Here is a 22,415-nt window from a genome sequence, read left to right on the forward strand (position 1 = left end):
GGGGCTCGCTGTGAGCTTATCTGCAATAGCACGTTATGTACCTCTGACTTTTCACGAAAAAACCGAATGTGATTCATAAGAACTCTAGCGATGGCTTTTGACTGCCTATAAACCGTCGTCTGCTATGAAAATCACGACCTTGCGTGACCCTGCTTTCGGGCTTTTCAAACTTTCAAAACTTCGAATTGTACTGATCTTGTCTTGATGAAAAAAGAATTCTTTTATGATTTAAGAATGTTTGTGTAACAAGCTGAGAATTTATTATTTAGATTTTAAAAGTTAGGTCTAGCACCAAAACGCACCACGGTCCGAATCATTCTGATAATCATCGCTCCACGGCTATCGCCAGTTGAAGGGAAGTAACTCATTTTTGACCTGAGTTCAGGTTGGATCCGATTGAGATGGAGACAATCCGAAAAATTATTTCTTTGAAAATTGCTCGCTCTTTACGTAGGGCACCTAGGATGTTCCCGTTCGGTGAGTGTTCAAATGGAAGCGTGTTTGTACTGTGTGTAAAAGCCTGACAGTATCTGTGATGGTTTACGGGAGGCTTACTGTCCGGGCGTGATTTCCGGTATCATAACAGCCGTCCAGCACCAAAACGAGGCGCCATTGTTGTAGCAGCCCAAGTCCACGAAAATAAATTCTTTGAACATTTCTCACGCTCGACAGAAAGCAGCCAGGATGTTCCCGTTCTGTGAGCGTTCAAATGGAAGTATGCTTGTACTGTATGTAGACGCTCGGGGAGCTCTGTGATGGTTTACGGGAGGCTTACTGTGCCTTTAACATGTGAAATCAATGACAGCAAAAAAGTTGTACTCACCAACATTTTGGTCAGCTGTGATAATTGTACAACACAAAGACACGAGTAACAGGATTTCTCTGGAATGCATGGTTATCTCACATTTCTACTATTTAAAAAGAATACAAAAACAAATATACGGTAAATAAAAAAACCACAGATTTAACAGGTCCAACTATTCACTGCACCGCTCTGTGCATATGCGTAAGGCCGCTACATATTTGTCAAGACCACTGAGTAGACCACCTCTACGGATCTGCCTACGCGCCCGACAAGGAAGCTAAATACATGACTATAGAGCTGTTTGTAACAACATTTGGGTGAGAAGATCAATCAACAATAGCAGCGGCGTTAGTGTGAAGTGGCTTTTTGCGACACAAGCAAAGCATTTACACAATGGCGACGACAAAAGCGTGTTTTTTATTACTTTAATTCTTTCCACTTTTCAGTGTGCAGACAAACACTCCAAACAAACCCCAGCAGGCGAATTGCCAGCCACAGTCAACAGCTTTTAGTGTATCGTGGTAAGCACATCAAACACTCCAAACAAACCCCAGCAGGCGAATTGCCAGCCACAGTCAACAGCTTTTAGTGTATCGTGTTAAGCACATAATTCTTCAAGAAATGTTTGCATATCGGTAGCTCATGTTAGGTGCACAAGAGCGTTACGTGTATTCTTTATGCGCAAGTCCCATGGTCTGGTCTACACTTTCTTGGGGAAGGTGGAAGGAGGGGTAACAGAAGGGGGTGAGGTTAGAAGGGGTGGGTGAGGGTGGGGGTCCGTGTTTTGAGGTTGTGGTACCTATAATTCATGACTCAACACACAGAACAGATTATAAGGAAAATTCGATCCAGAAAAAAGTCCCATTCTTGCATGCTTCATGCTTGTGCCAATTATCATTCCTAATGAAATCCATGAGCTGACTGTAACATAGACTCACTCACATACCAACAGAGGTTTAGTGCATGCAGGTACACAACTGGCACCATGATTGCATGAATAGCATATTGTCATTCAAAGCAGCACAACGTTAATAGTGGCGTTTTTTTTCCCAGAAGACCCCGTTACCCCCACTCCCTTCCGGCCCTGCCCTGCCCGAAAATAGTTTCCCACTGTTCTGCCAACCGTCAAAACTAAAACAGTTTCCTTCCTGGTTTTGAATTACTTTCATGTATGTCACGCTTGCAGGGTTTGCTCCATTCAGCTCTCATGGTATCAATGCAGTTAGTTTGAACCTCTCATGGTATCAATGCAGTTAGTTTGAACCTCTCATGGTATCAATGCAGTTAGTTTGAACCTCTCATGGTATCAATGCAGTTAGTTTGAACCTCTCATGGTATCAATGCAGTTAGTTTGAACCTCTCATGGTATCAATGCAGTTAGTTTGAACCTCTCATGGTATCAATGCTGTTAGTTTGAACCTCTCATGGTATCAATGCAGTTAGTTTGAACCTCTCATGGTATCAATGCTGTTAGTTTGAACCTCTCATGGTATCAATGCAGTTAGTTTGAACCTCTCATGGTATCAATGCAGTTAGTTTGAACCTCTCATGGTATCAATGCAGTTAGTTTGAACCTCTCATGGTATCAATGCTGTTAGTTTGAACCTCTCATGGTATCAATGCAGTTAGTTTGAACCTCTCATGGTATCAATGCAGTTAGTTTGAACCTCTCATGGTATCAATGCAGTTAGTTTGAACCTCTCATGGTATCAATGCAGTTAGTTTGAACCTCTCATGGTATCAATGCAGTTAGTTTGAACCTCTCATGGTATCAATGCAGTTAGTTTGAACCTCTCATGGTATCAATGCAGTTAGTTTGAACCTCTCATGGTATCAATGCAGTTAGTTTGAACCTCTCATGGTATCAATGCAGTTAGTTTGAACCTCTCATGGTATCAATGCAGTTAGTTTGAACCTCTCATGGTATCAATGCTGTTAGTTTGAACCTCTCATGGTATCAATGCAGTTAGTTTGAACCTCTCATGGTATCAATGCAGTTAGTTTGAACCTCTCATGGTATCAATGCTGTTAGTTTGAACCTCTCATGGTATCAATGCAGTTAGTTTGAACCTCTCATGGTATCAATGCAGTTAGTTTGAACCTCTCATGGTATCAATGCAGTTAGTTTGAACCTCTCATGGTATCAATGCTGTTAGTTTGAACCTCTCATGGTATCAATGCAGTTAGTTTGAACCTCTCATGGTATCAATGCAGTGAGTTTGAACCTCTCATGGTATCAATGCAGTTAGTTTGAACCTCTCATGGTATCAATGCAGTTAGTTTGAACCTCTCATGGTATCAATGCAGTTAGTTTGAACCTCTCATGGTATCAATGCAGTTAGTTTGAACCTCTCATGGTATCAATGCTGTTAGTTTGAACCTCTCATGGTATCAATGCAGTTAGTTTGAACCTCTCATGGTATCAATGCAGTTAGTTTGAACCTCTCATGGTATCAATGCTGTTAGTTTGAACCTCTCATGGTATCAATGCTGTTAGTTTGAACCTCTCATGGTATCAATGCAGTTAGTTTGAACCTCTCATGGTATCAATGCTGTTAGTTTGAACCTCTCATGGTATCAATGCAGTTAGTTTGAACCTCTCATGGTATCAATGCTGTTAGTTTGAACCTCTCATGGTATCAATGCAGTTAGTTTGAACCTCTCATGGTATCAATGCAGTTAGTTTGAACCTCTCATGGTATCAATGCAGTTAGTTTGAACCTCTCATGGTATCAATGCAGTTAGTTTGAACCTCTCATGGTATCAATGCAGTTAGTTTGAACCTCTCATGGTATCAATGCAGTTAGTTTGAACCTCTCATGGTATCAATGCAGTTAGTTTGAACCTCTCATGGTATCAATGCAGTTAGTTTGAACCTCTCATGGTATCAATGCAGTTAGTTTGAACCTCTCATGGTATCAATGCAGTTAGTTTGAACCTCTCATGGTATCAATGCAGTTAGTTTGAACCTCTCATGGTATCAATGCAGTTAGTTTGAACCTCTCATGGTATCAATGCAGTTAGTTTGAACCTCTCATGGTATCAATGCAGTTAGTTTGAACCTCTCATGGTATCAATGCAGTTAGTTTGAACCTCTCATGGTATCAATGCAGTTAGTTTGAACCTCTCATGGTATCAATGCAGTTAGTTTGAACCTCTCATGGTATCAATGCAGTTAGTTTGAACCTCTCATGGTATCAATGCAGTTAGTTTGAACCTCTCATGGTATCAATGCAGTTAGTTTGAACCTCTCATGGTATCAATGCAGTTAGTTTGAATACATGCATTCACGACCTGATATCATTCAAAGCGTTTGATATAACACTCACCTTTCCATCAGTGCTTTCTCAACACCGACACGGTTTTCGTCAAGTAAGGAGGAACGATTTTAAAATGTCATACTGATATTCATTTTGTTGACGACCTCTAGATGTTTCTCTTCTTTCCATTCAACCGTTAACCTGTATCCTAATACAATACAAAAGTGTGTGTTCGTTCTCTCTCTCTCTCTCTCTCTCCCTCTCTCTCTCTCTCTCTCTCTCTCTCTCTCTCTCTCTCTCTCTCTCTCTCTCTCTCTCTCTCTCTCTCTGGTGCACCCATTGCACACCGGTTGGACCGTACATAGGTAACGTTAAATTGTGGTTGTGCAACGTATGTGGGAGTATCACTTATAACCTCAGGATATCTCTTATCCTGTTGCGTAACGAAAGCAGACAGAGTATCAGTGCGGCAAAACGAAAACAAAGATCGGGAACTTACAGGACTACCGCGGCTATGCTTGCAAGCTTGGATAGTTCTTTCTTTCTCATTTGATCCGAGTTTTATCTGTCTCATTAAATGCCATTTTTGTACCCACTACACACATAATTTTCCTAATTATTGATTCCTGAAAACAAGTTATTTTCGTTTCTACTTTTGGTTTTACTGATTCAACATGGCGTCGCGGCAAAAAAAGCCTGCTTCGGCCGATGAGCAAAGAAACTGTGATCGAACAAGTATGGTGTTACAGGGAGAAAGACCCGCAAAGTGAACTTAGTTGCCAAACCCCGAAGTGTGACGACGGACTCACTTTGCTGCAACTGTCCACCCAGCAGCAAACATATGAGTTGACACTGGCAGTGACACGTCCGAGGTGAAACACTGAAAGGTAATGGTCACTTCTGAAGGTCTTTGTTTATGACTAAACTACAGTAGAATCACATAATGCACGAAGGAATGGAACATGTACATGGAATAAGATTTTGCGTCTACTAAGACACATTCCTAAAACTGGAACCGACATCCTGACTGCTTGCTATGCATTCAGATATTAAAAACAAATTGAGAAATGCCCACTGAACAGAAACAGCCAGGCTCCTAATTTGTGGTATGAATCCAAGTTGAGAGAGATCAGCTGAGCTAGGATTTTACATGGAACAAGATCATCCCTCCACTTGCATACATACCAGAAATGAACATACAGTGTGCTTGATGTGGTGATCAAGTGACATTTTGCTATGCATTTGTTTTAGCAACTAGTAGCTTCTTCAGCGTTAATTCATTAAACAATTACTCTTATTCTTAGCACATAGAACACCTTGCTAAGTTAAGTTATGTGTGTGTTTGTTATTGCAATGTAAGACCTTATAACATAATTTAACTATTACAAAATAACACATGATGAGATTCTAAATATGTTTTGTTTACTTGCACTCTGCAGGTCTCAGTTATTACCAAGCCCTGCCTCATTCTTCCCGCAACAGTGACATGGTGCTGTTATAGAACACAAGTAAGTCTTTTGATCATTTCCAAAATACACTAGCAATAGATTGTGAGTGCAACTGGTAATGAGAATATTTTACCACAAAAGGCTAAAGTACAAATAACAGATTTATTATGTTGGAAAAAGAAGTCCGCCAGAGCAAGTGATTAGTGTACCAGTTAGCTAGGGTGGATGTACATGTATTATATAATTACAATTTACAGTCAGCATAGAATGTTGAGGCCAGTCTTGAATTGTTCTCGCCTTGTGAATTCAACGGCAAATCAGATGGCATGAAAAAATCAATGGTATATTATGCTCTGCATTGAGTGAACCATCTCCAGTCATTCTGAGTGACACATCTCTTTAAAAAAAACATGCCAGTAATTAAATCCAGGCTACATGGGGATGGAAAATGACCCTGGCAATTTCAACCTCTGATTGTGCCTTTGTGTAGCAGGATTGGATATGGATCTTCAAAAGCCTTAGTTCATTTGTTTGTATCATGTATGATGGTATAAGTTAATACTATTACAGTATTACTATTAGTCAATTTCAAATAGGAGAGTTATTTTCAGAGCTTTCTAACTTCAAACCTTGTCTGCCCCGTGGAATCTAGTTTGTAATTTAAAGGGTATTTTGACTTTGACTCAGTTTCTTTCTTGCAAGTTCATTCTTTTCTCATTCTAGGTACTACTCCACTACTGATGACTGCCTGCATCAGGGTTATAATTTATGAAGAAGTCAAAATGCACATATAACAGTTTACAATTTAAAGGCCCACTTGCCTTGTCACTATAGTGTGGGTCACTGTCTCAGATATATATGGCAATGCCTTAACATGGAATCCCTCATCTTGGCTACATACCAAAAAATAAAATATATATTCAGTGACTGCTTGCTGACCTGTGGTGAGTTAACTTAAAATGTGGGATGAAATAGTTTCACAAACATTCAAGCTGATCTATGTTGGTATGCGTCCAAGTAGAGGGATGATCTTATCCCAAGTACAACTGTGAAGCAAAATGTTTTTACATGTATAGTAAAGTAAGCCTTTAACGAGCAAGTATGTCAATTGCACTGGGTGTTTTATTATTATTATATCATTTTTCTTTCAGGTAGTCTCTCTTTAAACTGACTTTCTACACCATGGTGTCTCTGGCAGTGTTATATTGGCAGAACTTCCAGAAGACAGTTGGAACTGGATATCCTCATTTAGATGGTAGGCATGTTTTGGGCTTTTGTGTTGCTATGGTGTATGTGTGTGTGTGTGTCTGTGTTAAGGCCATGTCAGACGCACAATACAAAACAGTGTTTCCCATGTGACATCCCCCAAAATGCGTTTCAGAAAACACTGTTTTGTGATTTTGCATCGTGTTTTGGGTTTTAGAGCATGCTCAAAAAATCTGAAAACACGTTTTGGTAGTCAGCCAATGAACGCGGACGATCAACTCACGTGACTCGGTTTCCGGCACCACGGAGATAGAAAACAAATGGCAGACTCAGATGTGGTACCGATTCAGGGTAGTATCGGACCCATGAATCCTAACTAGAGTCTATGGATCCTGTCACGATTGAAGAGAGGCAATACTATCAGTGGGCGCTGCCAGCTGTGTTGTTTACAAACCCAAACACAGCGCGGTAGCTGGACGGGTCAAGCTGACACTGACCGTATCAGTGGACACTGACCGTATCAGTGGGCACTGCCAGCCGTGTTGTTTACAAACTCAAACACAGGGCAATAGCTGGACGGGTCAAGCTGACACTGACCGATATTTCTGTGAAAACACGCACCGCGCTTCATCTGTGTGTTTCGCGTGTGACATCCCCTCTTTAAAAACATGTGTTTCCCCCACGTTTTGAGATGGTGTTTTTGTCGAAAACAGGGTTTTGTGTTGTGCGTCTGTCTCCGCCTTTAGACAAATACCAGAAATAAACACACTGTTTGCATACTGTGGTGAAGTGACATTTTGTGATTTGTTTTTTAATGAACTTCTTCTTCTTCTTCTTCTTCTGCGTTCGTGGGCTGAAACTCCCATGTACACTACGTGTTTTTTGCACGAGTGGAATTTTACGTGTATGACCCTTTTTACCCCGCCATTTAGGCAGCCATAAGCCGCTTTCGGGGAAAGCATGCTGGGTATTTTTTCTGTTTCTATAACCCACCGAACTCTGACATGGATTACAGGATCTTTTTCGTGCGCACTTGGTCTTGTGCTTGCGTGTACACACGGGGGTGTTCGGACACCGAGGAGAGTCTGCACACAAAGTTCACTCTGAGAAATAATTCTCTCGCCGAACGTGGGGACGAACTCACGCTGACAGCGGCCAACTGGATACAAATCCAGCGCGCTACCGACTGAGCTATATCCCCGCCCCATTTTAATGAACTAGTACAGGTAGCTTTTACAGCATTTATTCATAACACAATCGCATTTGCCGCAGAGAGCAACCGGCACACCGTTCATTTTGGGTTTGTGAACAAGTTAAGAGATCATGTCTTATCCCATTTTAAAGCCTGACCAGATCTGAGACGGTGAGCCAAATTGTTTTCATGAGAAGGAATGTGCCTTTTAGTGAAATCTATGTACTTTACAAAACATATTTTAAGAAATGAAATGTGTTACAAGTAACAGCCATAGGAGTGATAGCCTGTAGGTGGAATAATACTCTTCAATTGCCTAGAAATGATTATCTGGTTAAGAATGACCTCTTCAAGAAATGCAAAGCATTTTGATGTTTGTGACGATTAGTTACTCTTTACCACGTTTGGTCGCTGATTTTGCTGTCCGTGTCCGTGTTGGGTAGATGTGCGTCCATGATGTCATTGCTATTGAAAGCTAATCTGTACTGTAAAGTAAATGTACCCGTACATGGCAGTTGTCTGGTCAAACCGGGGGCCAGCCATGTCTGGGACTGATGTATCCTCAGGCACTCGACACCAGGTGGGCAGGGCCAGTGGTTAGGGTGGGATTCCCTGCTTTACACCACCACAAAGTGTTGTATCAGTAGACAAGACTGAGCAGAACTTCTGCCCCCCCCACCCCCCACACTACTTGACCACTCAGTGCCATGTGCCTGTGGCTGTATCATAAACATTTTATGACAATAGTTGTTACCTCCTTAGAACATATCTTGTGATGCTCCTCAGTGTTTGATGTATGCTAACTGGTATACTTATGACATAGAGTTCATATGAAAGTTTTATGTGTTGCAGCTCATCCAGATCACAGGTACACAAAGGAGCTGGTTCCACTGAAAACATAGGCACATGGAACTGCTTATGGACTACTTTAGAAAGTGTGCGGTTACAACCAAAACTCTCCAGTCAGGAAGGTCTGCGAAAGGGTGCTTGTTCTTTTTCCTCAGACAGGCTTTTCAAGACTAGGTAGGTTAAACCACATGATTGGGCTTTAGTTATGAATACACTTCAAAGTTCACTCTATTTCATTATCTGGTACAAGTTCTCTTGCATGTCATATATTTATACATTGTTTTATAAATACATAAAGATGCATTGTGGCAAGGCAAAGTCAAAGTGACCCCCCGCGGGTTAGAGGGAAGAATTTACCCGATGCTCCCCAGCATGTCGTAAGAGGCGACTAACGGATTCTGTTTCTCCTTTTACCCTTGTTAAGTGTTTCTTGTATAGAATATAGTGAATGTTTGTAAAGATTTTAGTCAAGCAGTATGTAAGAAATGTTAAGTCCTTTGTACTGGAAACTGGGGGGGTGGCCGAGTGGTAACGCACTTGGGCTCGGAAGCGAGAGGTTGCGAGTTCGACCCTGGGTCAGGGCGTTAGCAATTTTCTCCCCCCTTTCCTAACCTAGGTGGTGGGTTCAAGTGCTAGTCTTTCGGATGAGACGAAAAACCGACGTCCCTTCGTGTACACTACATTGGGGTGTGCACGTTAAAGATCCCACGATTGACATAAGGGTCTTTCCTGGCAAAATTGTATAGGCATAGATAAAAAATGTCCACCAAAATACCCGTGTGACTTGGAATAATAGGCCGTGAAAAGTAGGATATGCGCCGAAATGGCTGCGATCTGCTGGTCGATGTGAATGCGTGATGTATTGTGTAAAAAATTCCATCTCACACGGCATAAATAGATCCGAGTCTGGAGATACGCGCGCGATATAAGACTTCATATAACATAACATAACATAACTTGCATTTTCCCAGAAATTACACTGGGTGAAAGGTGGCGTTTTGTATCTTACAAAACTACTCAAAATCCCAACAAAACTTCAAGTTTCAATGGGTTTATCACATTTTGGTGTTCACGACAACGCCAGATTTTGATTGGATTTTGTTGAAGTTATCGCTGCGAAATTGCCTGGAATTTCAGCGCGTTTTGCGACGGTCAAAACATCATGTTAAACCATGTTACAGCATGTCTGTAACATGCAAAAATGTCAAGTTTTGATGGGATTAAAGCTTTGGTTTAACGCCAAGTAACATCATGTTATCGTAGACTTAACTTGCAAAACTGCTTGTTTTGGTGGTGTTACAGCTTGCTTGTAATGTGATTAACATCATGTTATTGCTGGTTTAACATGCAAAACCCCATGTTATGTTGGTGTTAAAGATTGCTCAAATGCCTATTAACTCCATGTTATGTTGGTGTTAAAGCTTGCTCAAATGCCTATTAACACCATGTTAGTTGGTGTTCGGCTTGATTATTAATGTAAAAAAACACCATGTTATGACGTTCACATAATTGTTTTCACCTGGATGGAATTTTGTGGAAAAGAAAGCATGTTGTTTGGGAATTGTGTGCGGGTTTCATGCTTGGATATTGCACTTTGCTGACTTGTCACAGGTCAATTTACATTTAACAATATTAGTTTTCAAATGCATCATCCTTCACACATTATGTAAACATCTTTAACATTAACACTTTGGTTGTAAAATTATTGCACTTTATTCAAACAGGACAAAAACAAAAATGCTGATTCACAATGTACAATAGCAAAGGACTATTTTGAGTGGAGACAGTGTTCATCCACACTATAATTGGATAAGCTAAAATAAATTATTCAAATCGGTGAAGGCCACACGAAATGAAAACACACCATCAGTAAATTACTTCCCTTGTGAATAAGAGCGTCATACCCATAAAAGCCATGTAAGTTTTAGCCCATGTGAGTGTGTGTTGGGAGGGGGGGGGGGGGAGGGGGCAGATGCCCTGTGAAAACATTGGCCATAGATATATATGTGAATTACTTCCCTTGGGTATGAACATTTATGAATGATTAAATGGGTGAAAGAAGGCCACACAAAATGAAAATCAGTAAATAACTAAATCACTTCTCTTGTGAGTAAGAACAGTCATACCAATGTTTCAACTTTTTGCTAAAAATTCGCCCACAATGTGACCTTCAAAGTTGAAAAGGGGTAACTGAACTTCATGTTTGGATGTCATGGAGTCCAACATGTCAGTAAATTTTGAAAGCCCTAGATTCATAAACATCTGAAAACTGCTCAACGTCTTTGCATCACGGCACATTAATAAAAGTAAGAGTTAGTAAGACTGGCCCAACTGCTATGGTGAGGCAGTAATCACTCGTTGATGAATTCTTTTCTTTCTTTATTTGTTGTTTAACGTCGTTTTCAACCATTCAAGGTTATATCGCGATGGGAAAAGGGGGAGATGGGATAGGGGAAAGGGGGCAGATGGGATAGAGCCACTTGTCAATTGTTTCTTGTTCACAAAAGCACTAATCAAAAAACTGCTCCAGGGGCTTGCAACGTAGTACAATATATGACCTTACTGGGAGAATGCAAGTTTCCAGTACAAAGGACTTAACATTTCTTACATACTGCTTGACTAAAATCTTTACAAACATTGACTATATTCTATACAAGAAACACTTAACAAGGGTAAAAGGAGAAACAGAACAGTTAGTCGCCTCTTACGACATGCTGGGTAGCATCGGGTAAATTCTTTCTTGTCCCAACCAATATGGGACTCCCCCTAACCCGCGGGGGGTCTCGTTGATGAAGAATTATTTGAATTCTGAATTTCGAACAAACAAATCCAGTGTCCCTCCAAACAGGCCTCCAAGAATAAAAAAAAAGCTGGTCTTAAAAAGGAGGAAATCTGCTTAATATGTAGGTAAATGCACAACAGGTTGTGAACAGAAAATCCAAAAACGTAAGGTCTTGAAAGCGGGGAAGTTTGAAAAGGGGGGGAGGGGGGGGACCTAAAATGTGGCGATCATAACAACCGGCATGGGTGATCGAGTGGTAACGCACTTGCGCTCGGAATTGAGAGGTTGCGTGTTCGACCCTGGGTCAGGCCGCTATTTTCTCCCCCCTTTCCTAACCTAGGTGGTGGGTTCAAGTGCTAGTCTTTCGGATGAGACAAAAAAACCGAGGTCCCTTCGTGTACACTACATTGGGGGTGCACGTTAAAGATCCCACGATTGACAAAACGGTCTTTCCTGGCAAAATTGTATAGGCATAGCTAAAAATGTCCACCAAATATCCGTGTGACTTGGAATAATAGGCCGTGAAAAGTAGGATATGCGCCGAAATGGCTGCGATCTGCTGGCCGATGTGAATGCGTGATGTATTGTGTAAAAAAAATTCCATCTCACACGACATAAATAAATCCCTGCGCCTTGAATATGTGCGCAATATAAATTGCATAAAAAATTTATTTTTTTTTAAAATCCCTGCGCTTAGAACTGTACCCACGGAATACGAGTGATATAACTATAAGCCTCATATTGATTGATTGATTGATAATTTATCTAACAAAGTTCATTCTGAAATCTTCTTCAGCGTTTGATTATGGAGAGACTAAATCCTCAGTTCAGATGTGGTCTTCAAGGCACAGTGCAGCTCACAGCCTTCGTTTTGCGTTTTTGTTGTAGCTGAGTGCATTTACAGTTCAAAAATCCTCCTATGGTAGTAAAACAAAACCAAAACTACCCAACGACGACATCTGTGAAGCTCGACAGTTGGCTTGTTCACGCGAGTGCATAAATTAACCTAGTTATTACGTGGTGTTTGGTCAGAGTTCGATTCAACTGAGTGATTCCGGCCTCCATTTTGTCTTACACAAACTCATGATGATGTCTGACATAGTTTGCTACTAGTGACGTGTCTTTTTGTGCATGATGTGATGACCTGAACTAAATTTAGATCCAAAAATAGGTCAAGACCAGCCGGGACAGAGTCCGAAATTAATTCGTAAAAAAATCGCAGTTCTTGACTCTTTGGGTGCAAGTCAATGAAACTTGGTAGTTCTTCTAACGGATAGCTGCCTGAGGTATGACTAAAAGCCCCAGGGGATCCGTGCACCTGGATTTGACAAGTTCAGTACCTTTAACTCCTTGTCTCCCAGGTACGGATATATCCGTACCCAATTTCTTTCTTTCTTTATTTGGTGTTTAACGTCGTTTTCAACCATTCAAGGTTATATCGCGACGGGGGAAGGGGGGAGATGGGATAGGGGAAAGGGGGGAGATGGGATAGAGCCACCTGTTAATTGTCTCTTGTTCACAAAAGCACCAATCAAACAAGAAGAGCAAACGCTCGATCGAGTCACTTTCGCAGTTCTGAATATTATGACCTTGAAAAAGGTCAAAGGTCACCAAAGCAGACGTCAAAGTGTAGAGGTCACTGGGAGTCACGTTCACATAAAATTTGAGCCCGGTCACTTTTATAGTTTCCGAGAAAAGCCCAACGTTAAGTTGTGTGTTGCCGAACAGAAAAGGCTAGTTATCTCCCTTGTTTTTCTGATAACGTTCGTAAAAGGCTACAGATGTAAATACTTTGATGTAAAGAATAATCCTACAAAGTTTCAATCACATCCGATGAACTTTGTCAAAGATATAAAATGTCTAATTTTTCCTTTGACGCTGACCTGTGACCTTGAAAAAGGTCAAAGGTCAACGAAACCATCGTTAAAGTGTAGAGGTCATTGGAGGTCACGACTAAACAAAATATGAGCCCGATCGCTTTGATAGTTTCCGAGAAAAGTCCAACGTTAAGGTGGTGTCTACGGACGGCCGGACGGCCGGCCGGCCGGCCGGCCGGACAGACTAACACTGACCGATTACATAGAGTCACTTTTTCTCAAGTGACTCAAAAATTGCTCCAGGGGCTTGCAACGTAGTACAATATATGACCTTACTGGGAGAATGCAAGTTTCCAGTACAAAGGACCTAACATTCCTTACATACTGCTTGACTAAAATCTTTACAAACATTGACTATATTCTATACAAGAAACACTTAACAAGGGTAAAAGGAGAAACAGAACCGTTAGTCGCCTCTTACGACATGCTGGGTAGCATCGGGTAAATTCTTTCTCGTCCCAACCAATATGGGACTCCCCCTAACCCGCGGGGGGTATCCGTACCCACTCATATGGCTCTATCTGACCAGGTATGGATATATATCCGTACACACAGTCACTATGTACATTTCATCTGTTCTCATTCGGCACATATCCGCATCCTGCTTAGACGGTTAGCTTCAGTCACTTCCTGTAACGTTGATCTAACGCCAGCATTCTAGCCTGTTGATACACAGTTTCTACAATTCTGAGTGACCTGCTGCAGCACAGCTGGTCTCGGCTTAAAAAATCTTGGTCAACATAGATGGGGTACAAAGTGTTATAAAATAAAGCGTCCTTCCAAAGTCGATGACAGGTCCCCAGAGTATTCACAAAATTATATGGTACTGGAAGCCTTGCATGGCGACGAAAAAGATGTCCACGCCTACATGAAGAAGTATCCTTCACGGCTTCAGCGGAAACAGTCGGCTGGGGATGAGGACAGCAGCTAATGGTGAACCTATGTAAAAAATATAGACAAGAACAAAAATATGTCAATGGGAAAACAAAGAAAGAAGTAGAGAAGGACCTCCCCACCTTAACACAGTGAAAATGAATTTTTTATTTGTTTATTTGTTGCTTAACGTCCAGCCGACTACGCAGAGCCATATCAGGACGAGGAAGGGGGGGATGAAAGGGGCCACTTGTCAAGCGATTCCTGTTTACAAATGCACTAACCCATTACTTGTGCATGGTTGCCACTTTCAAATTTTGAAAAGCCTGAAAGTCTGGGGTCCAGGGGCCCTCTGGGGTGCAGGGGCAACGCCCTGCTCGGGGGGTACGGGGGGCGAAGCCCCCTGTACGCTGAAGGATTCTGATGAATTTAAAAGCATTATGTGGCCTCTCCTGTGAGATAATCATAGAAAACAGAAACAAATCTGCTAATTCTCAAAGCAACAGAAGAGATCAAACTTTACAGAAGAGATCAAATTAAAAGTCAAAAGCTGACAAAATAGCATTAAATCTGAGGACTATCTGTTACTCGTGACACGTGCCCGTGGTGTTTTGCTATGTAAGAGTACGAAGAACCCTCTTTTTTGTGGATGAAATCTTCTATTCTTTTGTGTTTCATCTTTATTTTTTGTGTACAGTCCCTCACCAGCAATCATCTCGTTTCTGAGCGAATGCAAACTTTAATACTGATAAATGACTACAACAAAAATATTCTTGTATCGACAACCTAAACTTTTTTCCACCTCACTTAAAAAATAACTTTCAAAAGATGAAATATGTCATTCGTGTATGCAAATGTCCATTCACACACACATTTCATCTTCTGAAGAGTGAGAGAAAAAAATCTATCCTCGAGTCAGTCTGGATTGGAGCAAAAAGGCCTACCTGTACCACCAACACAGTACCATTGCATTTGTACAGATTTTCCAACCCAGGAAAAAATCTGAAGCCGGAAATTCCGGTTTTTCAATTTACGAAAAGAAAAAAAAGAAAAATAAAAAAAAATTTTTTTTTTTTTTTTTTTTTGGTTGTAAATTGAAAAAAACGGAATTTCCGGCTTCAGATTTTTTCAAAAGCCGGAATTCCGGCTCCCAGCCGGAGGAGTGGCAACCATGCTTGTGTCCCAGCAGGCTTTAGTAAAACTAAATTAATACATACTGGAAGATTACCAGTTTCCAGTATGTTAAAATAGGCTTAACCTATCTACTGCTGGACTTACATCAGAACACTAACAGATTAAACTATACATGAATCGCGAGACAAGCGGCAAGAGAAGAGATTTTTGGAAAAAATACAGGTGAATGAGCAAGAAGGCAGAAAAAAGAAAAGAATTCATGAAGAAAAAGAGAGCATGACAGGAAAGAGGAACCAAAAATCTATCCAACAGCAAACTAGAAAGCTCCTGCGGTTCCAAAAACAGGAGGGGCCTTTAATTTCATAACCGCAGTGCCCCACTGCGGGACAGTGAAAATGAAAAACACATGTGAATGTACTTATGTTTTAAATCCCCCCCACCCCCCCCCCCCCCCCCCCCCCCCCCCAATTAAGACCAATTATCCAAGATATTTTTCAGTCCTCAAAGGAGAATTTCACTGTTCTCACGGAACCCTCAAGAAAACTGAGCTGTGCTAATATATTATATAACTGCAAACATCCCTCAAATTCAATATTGCAAGCCACCATACATTCCTCATAAAGGCACATTCCTTCATGCTCACGTGTGAAAACTAACATAAGTTTACAAGTGTGTATCTATTTATAATAATAATAATAATAACGGGCATTTATAAAGCGCCTTATCAGAAGTTAAAAGCGCGTGACAATACATGTATAAAAAATTCATACAATCACTGTCAGATTCAAACAACACATCATGCACATCTCACATCCCCAGACTCTATGCTAAGGCCAACAACAACAAAAATAGTCTGTTTACGGTATCCCAACCGACCCCACCTGTATCTGTTCCTTGCTGTTCTCCAAGAGACACCATGGTGCAGCAAGCTGAAGGGTGTCCTGTCGTATTTCCTCGAAGTTGTAGTAGGCAACCAGGTCAGGAGCAGGAGGTGGGGGGCGACTGACCTGCAGCAGAATTCAAATCAATTAGTCAAGTCACTATGACATATCTTTATTGTTATCGCCACACCAACCCTAAATTTTTCCTTCCATACTGTATTTGTTATCCTGAGAGAGAAAAAATCCATGTTGCAGACTCAACTGAAAAAATTCCCTTCTCCATCATCTAGTGGACAGAGCTCACATGATTTCAAACAAATCTTTTTTTAAAGTCACATACTTTGTGCGACAGTGTTAGTTTACTGCAACTGTAATTTATAAATAGCAAATTAGCTCAGGTGGTAGAGCACTGGACTTGTGATCGAGAGGTCGCTGGTTCGAATCCGGGCCGGGACGGACACGGGTCAACTTTATGTGCAGACCCAGAGACGGTATCCATCTCCCACCCCCGTGTCACCACAATGGCACGTTAAAGATCTTGGTCATTCTGCCATAAGTGCAGGTGGCTGAATACACCTAAACACGCAGACACCTGGGTAGCGCGACTCCGTTGCCGCTAGCTTTCCACTGGGTGGAAGCGACTCGAATTTCCCAGCAATGGGACAATAAAGTAATGAAAAATGAATAAATAAATAAATAAATAAATACATAAATATCACTTATCACTATCAGATAATCAGCTAAATGCCTGGCAGATGACCCTCATTCAAAGTGAGTCGTGGCTAAACCATGAAACTAGAAAAACAGGTTATACAGTGGAACACCCCTTTTAAGACCTCCAATAATCTGAGAAAATTCAGTCTTAAAAAGGAGGGAGTCTTAAAAGGGGGGTAATTTTACAGAGGTTATGAACAGAAAGTCTGAGAAAACAAGGTCTTTAAAAGGAGGGAGTCTTAAATTGGGGGGTCTTAACAGGGGGGTTCCACTGTACCACAATATAAATCTCACACTGACAGCGGACAAAAACTGAGAAAACACCCAGTATACATGTACCGGTACTCACAAAAGAGTTACAAGTAGCATCTCCAGGAGCCGAAATCCCAAGCCCTTGATATCTGCACTTTTAGCATCTTGTACCTTGAATAGTATGAAGATAACATGTCATTGTCACCGTCAGTAAATCACTATATCAAAATGATCAATATCATATGATTACTTACTAAAATAACTTTATGAAGTGATCTAGCACTGTCAATGGCAATAGTATCATGACAGTTTGACAGTGAGATTACGATTAATCATCCTCATTAACAAATAACATAGATCAGTTCTAATGTAGTACCTGTTTGTAGTGAACTCACCAGCAGGAGTATTGCATGTATTAATTGCGCATTACTGAATCCATGCACCCACATAGTCTCTTACTAATTTGCAAAACCATAATGACTTCAAACCTCTGATGAATTACATAACTCATTTATGAAGAGTAGTTAATACTAATAGTTGTAGTACAAACCCAAGTTTGTGTGCGTGTTTGTATGTGTGGGTGGGGGTGTCGAGGGGGGGCGGGGGGGGGAGACGGTTACTGATGGTTCACCCACAAAAATGTACACTTACTAAGTAACTATTTTCAAAGCTTCTTGCTTACCTTGGAATAGTGTCAAGCAGCTTATGTTGTGTCTAGATCAGCCATCAGATCTTCACACTCAGCGGGGTCAGCCTGCACATGCTGCAAACTGGACATGCCTGCAATTCTTGAGCAACCAAGCTGTTGTTGCGGAGACAACGGAACCATGCTCAAGTCAGGTCCAACTGAAATAAAAGCATATTGTTAGCTGATAAATGATTTGGTCAAGCAAAACCATGCGGTATTTTTTTAATAAAATATTCAAATTTAGGCAAGCGATTCACAGAGCGCAGCGCGCTGTGCAGCGCGGCAATTCACAGAGCGCGGCACGTTGTGCAGCGCAGCGATTCCCAGAGCGCGGCTATTGCTCTCACCAGCGCAGATTGTTGATGCGCTTTATTTTTGTACATGTATGCATGATTATCAGGAACATTTTACACTCTTTCTTTGCAAAAGCAACTTCAGGGCTGCAAGACTACAAAATTGCACTTTATGCAGACTGAATATAATTATATACGCGTTCAAATCAACTGGAAAAAAAACCCACGCTGAAAAAATGATCTGCGCATGCGCGAATTCCAAAATGGCTGCTGAAGTGTTAACTGGTGTGACACCGATTAACAGTTCCGCGGCACTGTACTCGGATAATTGTTTAAAAACGTCATCCCAGTTTAAAAACTCAGCTCCTTTCCATATATAGTAGACTAGAGGAATACCCGGCTTCGCCGGGGTGAATCGCGAGACAGAGACAGACAGCGTGGCGGTTCATCACAATCACCTCTGCAAGCGAAGTCCTGTCAAACGGGATTGAGAATTTTAGAGCTTATTTCTTAGCCCTATATTATCTGTTGTGGCTTCTCAAATGCCAGAACATACAGACAGACAAAAGCCGCTAGACCCCATCACAAACAGAACTCTACAATCAACAGGTTTTTTCCCACACACACAGAGAAGCCGTATATATATGTATATCTATATCTATAAATATATAGAGATAGGTGAGAGTGTATTTTTTGCGTGGCTATAAATTGATTCGACCTTTTCACTTTGACAGTAAGAACAACTTACGGGTGCAAGGGAAGCGTTCTGGACAGCGCAGTGACATTCTAAAAATAGTACCTCAGAAACGGGAATTTGGGGTGAACGGCGCGACAGAGACAGACAGCGTGGCGGTTCACCACAATCACCTTTGAAAGGCGAAGTCCTGTCAAACGGGATTGAGAATTTTAGAGCTTATTTCTTAGCCCTATATCATCTGCTGTGGCTTCTCACATGCCAGAACATACAGACAGACAAAAGCCGCTAGACCCCATCACAAACAGAACTCTATAATACATAGGTTTTTGCCCACACACACACACAAACACACACACACACAGAGAAGCCGTATATATATTATGCATATCTGTATCTATAAATATATAGAGATAGGTGAGAGTGTATTTTTCGCGTGGCTATAAATTGATTCGACCTTTTCACTTTGACAGTAAGAACAACTTACGGGTGCAAGGGAAGCGTTGTGGACAGCGCAGTGGACAGCGCAGTGACATTCTAAAAATAAATAGTAACTTACAACTGAACGGGAAAGCCACACGAAGGAAGGGAGATAAACGCCAAACACTGGAGAAGATAAGGAAGAGTTACTTATAATGGTGAAATGAACACAAAAACGAACATGAGTTTAGCGCTGCGCGCTGAGAGCACGTGTTGAAATATCTCATCGATGATATTGTGTCCGGGGTGTAGCTGAATACGGTGTCCAAATTTGAAAAAGAACCACCGAGAACTTTGGCGTTGTGATGTGGTGTAGCGGCTATGGTGTGTCGGTATGGGGGCCCGGGTAAGCTGAGGTGGAACCAAAATAGCTGAGGTGGAACCAAAATCGGTTCCGCGCTGCGCGCTGAGAGCACGTGTTGAAATATCTCATCGACCAGGTTGTGTCCAGGGTGTACCTGAATATGATCACCAAATTTGAAACAGATCCATCGAGAACCTTGGCCGCGCATCGCGCACAGACACACAGACAGACACACAGACAGACACACAGACACTAGTCGTATATATATATAGAAGCCATTGCAATGACATGTAGTGATATAGGGGCGGGGATATAGCTCAGTTGGTAGCGCGCTGGATTTGTATTCAGTTGGCCGCTGTCAGCGCGAGTTCGATCCCAGGTTCGGCGGAAATTTATTTCACAGTCAACTTTGTGTGCAGACTCTCTTCGGTGTCCGAACCACCCCCCGTGTATACTACATTGGGTGTGCACGTTAAAGATCCCACGATTGACAAAAGGGTCTTTCCTGGCAAAATTGCTTAGGCACAGTTAATAATTGTCTACCATACCCGTGTGACTTGGAATAAGGCCGTGAAAGGTAAATATGCGCCAACATGGCTGCAATCTACTGGCCGTATAAAATTTCATCTCACACGGCATCACTGCAGAGCGCCTAGAACTGTACCCACGGAATATGCGCGATATAAGCCTCATTGATTGATTGATTGATTGATATGAGTATGACTGCCAAGTATTCAAGGCCGGTGTCACAAACTGAAAACTCTGCCTGAACAGTCCTTCTCATTGCGGTCAATGCGCATGCGCTAACATGGGGAGATTAAGCAGGTCGTGAACAACCTAACCCTTACCCTAACCCATGGTTCGATGGGTGAAAGGGTCGCATTTTTGTAAGTTCAAGATTGGCGCATGCGCATTGACCGCAATGAGAAGGATTGTTCAGCAGAGGCAGGCACGTTTTTACATCGACGCGGCGATATACTGGTGAATTCAGTTGAAAGAGTGAGAGAGAGAGAGAATGGCTCAGCTCTGTTTTTCGCTTTATTGACAGTTTTATTTCTCAAATAGATCAGATAGATGTAGCTGTTGTAAACTTTGCGATTGTGAAGGAAATGTATCGGCAGAATACATCGCGCGTCGTGAATCGCAGCGTTCCTCGTAGCGCCGCGCGTTGTAAATCGCAACGCTGCACAACGCGCCGCACGCTGTGAATCCACTTCGTTAAATTTATGTATACCTCGCTGATGCAAAAATAATGTACTTATTTACTATTAGCATTTAGCTGGTCATTCAAACCATAGCTTGTTTAAAGCTAGTAGTAGCAGTAGTATTTAGTACTAGTAGTTTGTTTGTTTGTTTGTTTGTTTGCTTAACGCCCAGCCGACCACGAAGGGCCATATCAGGGCGGTGCTGCTTTGACATTTAACGTGCGCCACACACAAGACAGAAGTCGCAACACAGGCTTCATGTCTCACCTAGTCACATTATTCTGACACCGGACCAACCAGTCCTAGCACTAACCCCATAATGCCAGACGCCAGGCGGAGCAGCCACTAGATTGCCAATTTTACAGTCTTAGGTATGACCCGGCCGGGAGTACTAGTAGTAATGATTTCGTAAAATACTACTATAGTAGAACTCGAACTCCTATTGCTAGTAAATTACTAATTAGTGCACACAAGAACAACCATGGCAGTTGGCAATGGCACCGGCAGAATACGATCAAATATTATTATTACTGAGCCTCACCATGGGTTGACGTCCCATCAAAATGAATCACTGAATGAATTAGGGACTGAATCAAACTTCAGAGACATCATCACAATTTTTCACAAAGACTGATTTTCAGCAAACAGCCATACTTGTAAGCTTAGTATTTTGGTTCGAGCCGTCGTCCACTGGACCACTAGACTACTTTCATACTCATACGAGTCATAGAAAGTAGTGGTCCAGTGAACGATACCTTCCGCCTGTGGTTCGAGACAGAGACAAAGTTGAAACTTAATTCGAGAAGCCAAACGGCTGACGAATACTTACGTATTTTGAGCAAAACCCACACACGTCGACCACAAGTTGATGTCTGCTGGAGTACGTAGTCATAAAAACGTCCATAAAGCTTGGTTTTGAAACGTTTCTTAGCACGAGTTAGATTTATCCGCCATTTTCGATAACATTTTACTGCACATGACGCATGCGCGGTCTGCGCGACTTTACCAAACCATCCGGCGCCGGCACAGCTAGGCCACTGATCTAAAAAGAGAGACTGACAAGTACAGGCGCCTTATGGTGATAACCCAGGGGCGGACGAGGGGAGGGGGGGGGGGCATGCCCCCTGTGCCCCCCCCCCCGAAAAAAAAGAAGAAAAAAGAAGAAGAAGAAAAAAAAAAGATTTTTCTATGCTGATTCTATGACCATTTCTAAGTTCAAATGGCACCAGATGGCACCATTTTGCTTCTTTAGGCAAAACAAATTTCCGGGGGGGCATGCCCCCCGACCCCCCTAGCAAATTCGGGCGCTTGGCGCCCATCACATTCACTTTCGATTCAAAGTGCCCCCCCCCCCCTTACAAAGCAACTGATCCGCCCCTGTAACCCGACAGGCACAACCATGCTGTTGTTGTACGTTGTTGTGTTTTGTAGTTGTTTCAAGTGCACATGATGAGGCCGTGTGCCAAAAGCAACTAATT

At 41.9% G+C, this 22,415-nt stretch overlaps 1 protein-coding gene and 2 long non-coding RNA genes across 3 annotated transcripts in view; 1 reads left to right on the forward strand and 2 right to left on the reverse strand.

The window, feature by feature from the left end:
* LOC138963636 (uncharacterized) overlaps positions 1-1,568 on the reverse strand; it is a 6,614-nt gene extending 5,046 nt beyond the window's left edge. The window contains exon 1 of the mRNA XM_070335483.1: positions 824-1,568. Within this exon, the coding sequence (XP_070191584.1) occupies positions 824-893 (70 nt within the window). The 5' untranslated portion in view covers positions 894-1,568. The remainder of the gene's footprint in view (positions 1-823) is intronic.
* A 2,998-nt stretch (positions 1,569-4,566) lies between these two features.
* On the forward strand, positions 4,567-8,930 carry LOC138963527 (uncharacterized). The gene is made up of 3 exons (XR_011454842.1): positions 4,567-5,573; positions 6,665-6,768; positions 8,764-8,930. It is a non-coding gene; the product is annotated as an uncharacterized lncRNA (long non-coding RNA).
* A 160-nt stretch (positions 8,931-9,090) lies between these two features.
* On the reverse strand, positions 9,091-21,927 carry LOC138963799 (uncharacterized). The gene is made up of 6 exons (XR_011454911.1): positions 21,767-21,927; positions 17,956-18,119; positions 17,371-17,444; positions 16,308-16,433; positions 11,879-14,358; positions 9,091-9,372 (listed from the first exon to the last, which is right to left on the reverse strand). It is a non-coding gene; the product is annotated as an uncharacterized lncRNA (long non-coding RNA).
* Between the last annotated feature and the right edge of the window lie 488 nt (positions 21,928-22,415).

Source organism: Littorina saxatilis, linkage group LG4 (assembly GCF_037325665.1).
Source record: "Littorina saxatilis isolate snail1 linkage group LG4, US_GU_Lsax_2.0, whole genome shotgun sequence".
NCBI classification, from domain to species: Eukaryota; Metazoa; Mollusca; class Gastropoda; order Littorinimorpha; family Littorinidae; genus Littorina; species Littorina saxatilis.